We start from the raw sequence: 9,550 nt of genomic DNA, 5'->3' as shown, positions 1-9,550 counted from the left end.
TCAGACAGTTTCTTGGGATCGGGAGAGCTTGATTTGACTGAATTTGACTGACACTGCACAAGAGGTAAATAATTCTTGTTCTTGCTGTGAACTGAAAGAAGACGACGACTAAAGCGCAAGGCGCTTGCGCAGAGAAAAAAGGAGGAAAAAACATGGAGGAAGTCGCCAAGAGGTGAGTGAGTCAGTAGAAATAATAAACACGCGGCCCAGCTTCGGTGTGGGAACGCGGAAACAAAACCGGGGTAGAGAACACAAACTATGACGTGTACTGCAAATAATCTCATGACGTTGAACATCATGTCAACGTCGTGACACTCCCCCGCAAGAGATGCAGAGAAAAGGAGATAATTCGTAACAAAGTAACGTGGAAACAAAACACAATAAGTGCATATAACATACGCAAGGGTGAAAGAGAGTAGACCGTCACAGAGAGAGAGAGAGAGAGAGAGAGAGAGAGAGAGAGAGAGAGAGAGAGAGAGAGAGAGAGAGAGAGAGAGAGAGAGAGAGAGAGAAAGAGAGAGTTCAGATGTGAACTACCAACTGTCTAGCTGATTCAACTAAACAAGTTCGCTGCCAATTAATTGGCGAAGCGTCTGACGTTGCTTCTTAGCGGCAGCACGCTGTGGACGACTGGGTGGAGCAACAGCTGCTGGAACTGGCAGATCGGCTTGGCCAGTGGTGTGTGTGTCCGGAGCGGTGCTGTTGTTGTTAGCCTCGGAGTTAGCAGCAGGACAGATAGGGTACAGGAGAGACAGGGGTCGTTTGAGCTCTGTCTTCTCTGCAGTGATGACGGTTGCGGAACGTATCTCCATGTCCTTGCTTGTATGGAGAGCGACAATGCGACCAAGTCGCCATGAGCCACGGGGCATGTCATCCCTTATTAGTACAACATCGTCAACGGCTGGCTGTTCTGAAGCGGTAACGCGTGCCTGTCGGAGCTTCCGAGTGTGACTGTTGCGGAGATCAGCCAAGTAGTTGTCTCGCCAGACACGCCAGAACTGGTCCAATGTTCGTTGACCCTTCTTCCAGACAGAGAGAAGATTCTGAGCTGCAGTCGGAACTTCGATGTGGTCCGGATCGCCGTCATCAGCAGTGGGTTGCACGCCACCAGTAGTTGCGGACAGGCACAGAAAATGACTTGGGGTGAGTATCTCCTGCAAGTCATTGTCCACGTACACCAGTGGACGCGAGTTGACGACTGCTGACACTTCCATGAGAATGGTAGTCAGTTGCGACACAGTGAGGAGCGCGCGGCCAACGACCTTCTTCAGGCTTCGTTTGACTGTTCCAACGAGACGCTCGTAGAAACCACCCATCCAAGGTGAGATCGGTGGGTTATAGTGCCACTTCACACCAGTCCTCGACATGTACGACAGGACATCATCACTCGTTGCCATTTCTTCAAAGGCCACATCCAGAACAGACTTAGCTAGGATGAATTGTGGCGCGTTGTCAGACACTACCTCTTCAGGGCAACCACGCAACGACACGAACCTGCGGAACGCTAGCAGGAATTCCTCTGTGGTCATGTCTGCCACCAGTTCTAGATGGACAGCTCTAGTTGCCATACATGTCACTAGGAGGACCCATACCTTCTTGGTACTTGGCTGGTGCTTGACGAGCAGAGGACCGAAGTAATCTAGTCCCACATGGGTGAACGGGATAGATCTTGTTGCGCGGGCAGATGGAAGCGGGGCCATATCTGGGGTGCGGTATGGACCACCGTGGTGCTTCCGGCAAGTCAGGCACTTAGTGATGAATGACTTCACTGTTGCACGCCCTCGTGGTAACCAGTACTCGTAACGCAGTCTTGATAGCGTGTGTGCAACGCCGCCATGCATCGTCATCAGGTGACAATCGTTGATGATGAGCTGGGTGATGGGATGCGTTTGGGGAATCAGTACTGGATACTTTGCTTGATAGCAAAGTTCGGCGTTCTCCAAGCGTCCTCTGCATCTGATGAGGCGGTTCTCATCGAGGAAGAGCCGCAGCTTGTCCTTCGGGCTGTGCTTCTTACAATTTTCGACAGCACTGACGTCTGACAGATTCTGTTGTGCATGGTGTAGCCACATGATTTTGGCTACCTTGACCTCTGAGTTACAACTAGAATCCACCCCGAAGGACTTGCCGCCTTGTGGTCTCAACCTGGAGAGAAACCGCAAACACAGAGCAGAAACACGCACTAAGGCACTGAAAGACGAAAACCTGGCACAATCAATACCAAATGGTGGTTCATCACATGTTTTTTTTTGTTCGTGATGCGCATCAGGCTTTTTTTTCATTTCGGGTGCAAGCTCAGTGTCTGGACCGGTGGACTCTGTTGGGTGTGATACAGGTGCAGGTATCTCCGAAGTGCTTGAAGGACCCTCCCCAGCGGCAACGTTGACATGGTGATCAAGTGCTGGCTCGGCGTGATGGTCAGCAGTGGCAAGGAAGTGTGGACCGTGCCACCATAGCGAGCTGGCTTGAAGGGAAGGAACAGAGACACCGCGTGAAGGCAAGTCGGCGGGATTGTCGGCAGAGCGGACATAGCGATAGGCAACATCGGGAACCGCACGAATGGCATCAATACGGTTGTTGACGAAGACAGGTAGTTTGTCAGAAGAGGCCAGCCAATGGAGAACTGTGGTGGAGTCTGACCATAGAAAGGTAGAGGAGAAAGTGAGCGGAAGTTCCCGACGGACGAATTGGATCAGACGAACACCGAGAAGCGCGGCCATTAATTCCAGACGTGGAATGGTAGGTGAAGCAACAGGTGCAACACGGGACTTGCTGATTAGAAGGTTCGACGTGTGTTGATCGTCAAACGTAGTAGTAAGGTAAGCAACGGCACCGTAAGCCAGCCCAGATGCGTCGCTGAAGACGTGGAGAGAAAACCGAGCGTCGCTGGCACGTGGTGCACTGATGAATCGTGGACATTTCGTTGATGCAGCAAGTTCAAGTTGAGCCGCAATATCACACCATCTACAAATGATGTCTTGTGGAAGGTCGTCGTCCCAGCCGACGTTCAGCTTCCAAAGATCCTGAAGCAGAATCTTCGCACCAACAAGAACAGGAGACTGGAGACCAAGGGGGTCAAAGAATTGGGCAGTATGTCGAAGGATACTCCGCTTCGTTGTGGCCGACTTGGATACGGCACTGACAGGTGCAATATGTAGAGTATCATGTTCTGTATCCCACAGCATACCGAGGCACTTGTGGATAGTACCCTTGGCTCGGTCTGGTTCTGGAATGCTGCTAAGAAACTCTGCAGAATTACTAGACCACTCGCGAACATTCATAGACGCGACACTGAAGAGGCGCTTCGTGGCATCATAGATAGCAATCGCCTCCGTCCCAGAGTTGGCACCAAGGAACAGGTTGTCAACGTAAATATTGCGAGACACTAGGTCGGAATCTGTTGTATCAGCAGCGCTAAGATGATGCTGAATAGTGGCAGCCAAGAGATATGGACTGCTGACAACGCCAAACGGAACACGACAGAAACGAAGTTGTCGTATGTTGTCTGGAGTAGCTGAGCTGGATGCATCGTGCAGCCATAGGAAGCGGGTCACGTCACGATCATGTGAGTGCAGACCAATCTGCAGAAAGGCCTTTTCTACGTCTCCACTTATGGCTACCGGAGAAAGACGAAAACGAAGAAGAATACCGCAAAGGTCTGGAACAAGATTGGGGCCAGCGTGCAAGCAGTCGTTGAGACTGGCGAGTTTTTCGGAACATTTTGCGGACGCATCATACACTACCCTCAGCTTCGTGGTAGTAGCAGTAGGTTTGAGTACTGAATGGTGTGGAAGGTAGTGAATCTGGTTGGTTGTAAAACCACGAGGAACATCTTCTATCATGCCCCTGTCAAGCTGGTCTTGAATCACGGTATCGTACCGGTCAAGAAGTTCCGGATGGGCTTCGAGGCGACGCACTTGTGCCTTCAGGCGACCGAAAGCCAGACCGTAGTTTGTCGGAAGAGGAGGATGTGAGTCCCTCCAGGGCCAACTCACCGCGTACCGACCCTCGGCAAAGGAGATGGAGTTGGCGAAGCGCTCGCCCACAAGATCTTGCGACGACGTGTCGTCAAAAGTACCCAAGCTCTCTGTCGACCAGAACTTACGGAGGTCGAATTCAGGGTCCGTGTCTGTTTGATGAGCAAGACATGACTGCGCCTCTGTGGTGGCAGGCACAGGCAGACTGCCGGTACAGATAAAACCAAGAACGGAGTCGAGCAAGACCAGACCACCGCTTAGTTCGGTGCGGTCCTTGCCGATAATATCATAGTAGTGATCGAGACCAATCAAGACGTCTACGACCATGGGCTCTGCGCTGCTCGAGAGCGGTTCTGCAAGTGGCAGAGACTGTAGAAGAGGAAAAGAAGAAGCAAGTGGACATCGCGCAATTGGAGCGGTTATGTTCGGAAGTACACTGGCCTGAATCTCACGAGTGGACCCATCCTTACACTGCATGGTCAAACTCACCTTGGCGTACACGGTACTTTTTCTTTTGTTGTTCCCAAATGTAGCCAAGGAGAGTGTTTCATTTCCGATTGTGGGCAAATCGAGCTGATCTCGATAAGCTTGCGTGATGTATGTCTTGGTGGAGCCGGTATCAAAGAGAATACGGCCATTGATCGGCTTCAACTTGGAGGAGAGAAACGGTGCCACAGCAGTTTGCATCATGATCTGGTGATCGGCGTTTGCGACCGTGCTCGTGGCAGGCTTGGGTTTGAAGGACTGAGCATTCGGGCTCATAGTGGAAGCTTGCCTCTGAGTGGATGCAGCAGTGAATTTATCTGGACACAAGCTGCTGTGGTGTGCAGGATTGTGGCAATAGAAACACCGCCGTTTGCTAGAGCAATCGTGCACGGAGTGGCCTGATCGCAAACACTTGAAACACCTTTGTTTAGCTACGCTCTTCCTCGCTTCTACTGTAGTGTACTTATTGCATTCGTCAGAGAAATGTGCCTCCGAACTGCAAAAAACACACACTCTCTTGGGCTTCGCTTTTGAAGTAGCTGAAGCTGAGGCAACAAGAGATTGACCGGACGCACTGGCAGATGGTGATTCGTGCGATTTTTTCGGTGGCTGGCTGAGGCGATCTGCTGCTTCATTCGCTATTATGAAGTTGGCTACTGCAGCGCGCAAGTCCGAAACGGTCCAGGATTGTGGCCCCTTTTTTAATTCCAAAGCCGCTAGCGTGGTGCGTGGCAATTTGTTCGTAATCATTGACACAAACACCGCCTGATTAACATTCTCACCAAGCGCTGTGAGGCTTCTCAAGTGCACCTCCAACGCATCGTGCAACCTACGCAAAGATGGAGTAGCGTTGGACGCAGGCGGTAAGTCCATGATTGCCGTGTAGTGTGCATTGACGCGAAGCTGATCATTCCCGAAACGTTTGCGGAGAATGTCAAGCGCGGTTGTGTAGTTGGTATCTGATATGGGCAAGCCAGCTATGGCATCCCGAGCCAAACCCGTTACGTGATCTCTTAGGTACGACAGTTTCTGGACACCCGACAACCCTTGATTCGCATCAATAGACGCAACAAACATATCGTGAAACTCAGCCCATTTCAGGAAATCACCAGAAAATGTTGGTATTTCAAATTTGGGCAATTTGACTGAACTTGTGGGAGCTGGTTGTGGTTGAGGTGATGATGCTTGCATGTGTTGTACGACTAGTTGGTGTTGTTTGATTAGATCCTCTTGCGACTGTAATACTTGCTGGTGTTGACTATGTGTAATAGACTGCGTACGAACAAGATCTCCTATTGACTGTTGGATGCTGGACAAATCAACCATACTAGTTTCTTGTTTGATACCCGCACTGCCCGTACTCTTGGTGCTACTTGGTGAGCTAGTACTAGTAGTAGCAGCTTCTGGACGGTTCGTCTGGGCTCTGTACTGCGGAGATCGCTTGCATTCAACAATTGACCCTCTGATGCGTACCGAATACGCAACCACATCGCAGATCTCCGTTTGCAGAGCCTCATCTGAACCCTCCAGAGTCTCCGAGTCCAAAACACTGGCCAATGCATCACACGCCTCATCATATGCGTACAATTCTTCAACAATACAATCCACAAGTGTACTTAGCTTTTTTGGATCCGAGTCCACGTGTTCTGGCGACAACTCGTCGGCCCTTTGACCTCCTTCCTTCGATAAAAGGAGTTCGGCCTCTTTGACGAGTTCGTCGATGGATCCTTGCAGCTGCGCGATCTTGGCCCGGCGCATGATCTGCGTGCCGGTCGTCACTGCTCTCTTCGGCATGTTAGCTCGACGACCCAAATCGGGCAAGCTGCTTACAAATAATAATTATTTGAGTCGAGTCTATCTTTCTCAAGATTGGAATGGTACGCACGGCTCGTTTCGAGCTCCGGTGCGTCCCGGGTTTCGGCACCACTTTGTGCACACGTCAGACAGTTTCTTGGGATCGGGAGAGCTTGATTTGACTGAATTTGACTGACACTGCACAAGAGGTAAATAATTCTTGTTCTTGCTGTGAACTGAAAGAAGACGACGACTAAAGCGCAAGGCGCTTGCGCAGAGAAAAAAGGAGGAAAAAACATGGAGGAAGTCGCCAAGAGGTGAGTGAGTCAGTAGAAATAATAAACACGCGGCCCAGCTTCGGTGTGGGAACGCGGAAACAAAACCGGGGTAGAGAACACAAACTATGACGTGTACTGCAAATAATCTCATGACGTTGAACATCATGTCAACGTCGTGACAAACTTTGTCCTGGTTGTAATATCCAAGTGTGCAGATAGCCTTTTCAAACTATTGATACTGTGTACTTCAGCATTTCTCCAACTTCATTCAGTACTTGGTGCCATAAGGAAGACACCCAATTGTGGAGATTGTCCAGTTCTGAGCCACTCTTTACTTTATGTTTTGATCTTTGAGAATGTATGCACTGAGATTGTCTGAGTATGCAGGTGTACAAGATTGAAAGGCTGCTTATGATGATATTGGGACTGAAATCCTGTCTTGTTTTAGTCTGTTTATGCAGTATGTATGTCTGATGCAACACACTTGAGTTTTAGTGTTGAAGTTCTATGGGAAAGAGACTTGTCATTTCGGACTGCTAATTGCCACCTGAGCTGATTTATTCCTCTCTGCCTTTCATATTGTAGTTGTCTTGGATTAAAGAAAACCAGGATTCCCCATGGATGGTGGCCTTCTAGATTCTAAGAACAAAGTATGCTCGAGAAGTAATGAAATCTGTATAGAATATACGGTGTACTGCTAAAAGCTACGCATTTCAGAAGTTTGTACGGTTTTGCCTCCCGTACTCTTTCACCTGTACAACTTTTCATTGCCCACACTGGACCACAGCTGGCGGAACCCTATAAAACCCCAAGATCGAACTCATTATATGTACGGAAAGGGAGTTCTCGAAGCCACATGTATGGATATAAATGAAGCTCACAATAAGAGCCCAGCATTTCATTTGCTTATATTCCCATTTTAGTAGTACTCAGAGCTGTTGAGTTACCAGAAGACAATGTTCTTTCACGCCTCACCGATTGTCTTTGCAAACAAACCACAAAACCCAATATAACCAATATAAGGGTACGATGCAATGGAGATAATACAATGTCATATAACCCCGTTCTAAAATAGGTTGTGCATGGAATTCCGTACCCTCGTCAGACAGCACTTCAGTATCTCCCAGTAAACAAAGTCCGTGACAGTCCCCACTTCCGCTGCATAGCTCGCTGAGCATCCCATTGCTTTGTAAGTTGCTAATCCCTTCCCACTTTGTGTACGTGCTTTTCATTTTCTTTTTTTCTCTTCTTCCGTGGTTGGTCTCACCCTCTCCTCAATTCAATTGGCTGTCTTGACATGCCACGAGGTGCAGAAATAAATAAATAAATGGTAGGTCGGGTCTAATGGCTTGTTTGTGCCCTTCAGATTAGCCCTCAGGCTAACCTGTCGGGCACTACCAAGCCATAGGGCTCTCCCTGCCATGCTCTCTAGCCTAGAATTACTAGCGCCGGTCCCACATGCGGTTTGCCTTCCTACAGGGTACCCGCACCAATCTCAGACGTGACTTGCCACTTTTGCGCCATAGTTTCAGCGTGATGCATCTGACGTAATGTTATTACTATATCATACATTATCAAACGAAAATTCCGTGGAACAAAAAGTGATTAAAATTTAATGTCTCTACTCACGAGTTTCATGCGGAAATTCAATCATCAGGAGACATTGAGACATAACTTTCATGCAATGAGTAGAGACATTTGTTTTACAAAAAGTGATTAAAATTATTTTTGTTCCACCGGATTTTCGTTTGTACTAAGCTCTGCACGCCGTGTACTGAGCACTGTGACCGGTAGTTAAGGCGGCAGCCTACCCATAAATTTCATATGGCATTCAATTGACCGTAACTTTGGTGTTTCTTAATGGATTTGAGTGAAATTTTGACCACACGCTCCTGCCACTATGCTGGCCCTCAGGACATGATTTACAAGTTCTTGCGCCTCACTGACAGGCTTTCCAGGCCGGAAAAACTCAAATTTCCGGCATAGTGCCACGGTGTGCGAGCCACCCAGGAGGCGACCAAATGCATTTACAATTTTTTCACATTTTCGTGCCCATTCTGTCCATGCGCGGGACCCAAACCTAAAACAAGTCCAGAAGCAGCCATGGGTGGTGGGGTAGGGCCCCTCAACGTGGCCCTGGAATCTGTCACAACGGAAGGAGTGGGCGTTCTCTCACAGACTCCCACAGACCCATGTCAATTTTTGAATTTTTCTTAGGTTTAGCACGTGCTACGAGGTCGTTCCTTTGATACAACATCCAGTGCTGGGGCGTCCACAGCAAGCAATTTCCACAGCGCTGCACACCAAATCCAGGATACCCTCAGAAACCGGCAAAGACTACCACTCGCGTTCCACGACTGCCTAGTACTGAATCCTACCTGACTTCTTGACACGACTCAAACTTGCCAAAGTCACTAAATCAACGTCAACTACAATAATCAAGCCACATACATGCAACGTCACGAGGGTGCTGGCAAAAGTCCGTGCAGCCCAATACGTGGCTCAAAAACGTGATTTTTTGGACTTGGAGCAAAATTCTGCACACTTTCGCGTGTTTCCATGATACGACAAGTTGCGTACGGTCTGCTCACATTCAAATACAGTGCTGCCAACAAATGACAGCGTGCGACAAAAAATCTTTCCTTGCAAGGGCACATCTTCGGCCATAACTCTTGAACGGCTGGTCAGATCGGGACAAAATCTTCAGAGAATTTGCAGCTATTCATGCACTTTCAACTGATGTAGCACTCGATATGAATATACAAATTCGACTTTTCAGCGAATTTTTGGGTAGTCTACCACCTTAAGGTTCCTCTGTACAGTTATCATAACGTTACTCAATCTGCGGACAGAACTGTTTCGTCATTTGTGGACTCATCAGCACAGCATAGAGAAAATGAGGCCGAGCCTGATAGCAATGGAAAGTAAATTTCCCAAAGCCAGATTTAAACCAGGCCCGAGCGTACCTTGCCAGAGTGCTCAAACTGACAAGTCAGTGAGCTCTGCATAACGCAA

General features: G+C 48.8%; 1 protein-coding gene across 1 annotated transcript; it reads right to left on the bottom strand.

Annotated features, from left to right (window-relative positions):
• Positions 1–557: 557 nt before the first annotated feature.
• LOC135816518 (uncharacterized) lies at positions 558–6,257 on the bottom strand. Its single transcript, XM_065329714.1, has one exon. The coding sequence runs from the start codon at positions 6,255–6,257 to the stop codon at positions 558–560; it is 5,700 nt and encodes a 1,899-aa protein (XP_065185786.1).
• Positions 6,258–9,550: the final 3,293 nt, after the last annotated feature.

This window comes from Sycon ciliatum, chromosome 5 (assembly GCF_964019385.1).
Source record: "Sycon ciliatum chromosome 5, ocSycCili1.1, whole genome shotgun sequence".
In the NCBI taxonomy this organism is placed as follows: Eukaryota; Metazoa; Porifera; class Calcarea; order Leucosolenida; family Sycettidae; genus Sycon; species Sycon ciliatum.
The sequence above is the reverse complement of the archived record's forward strand: the minus strand, read 5'-3'. Positions and strand labels throughout refer to the sequence as shown.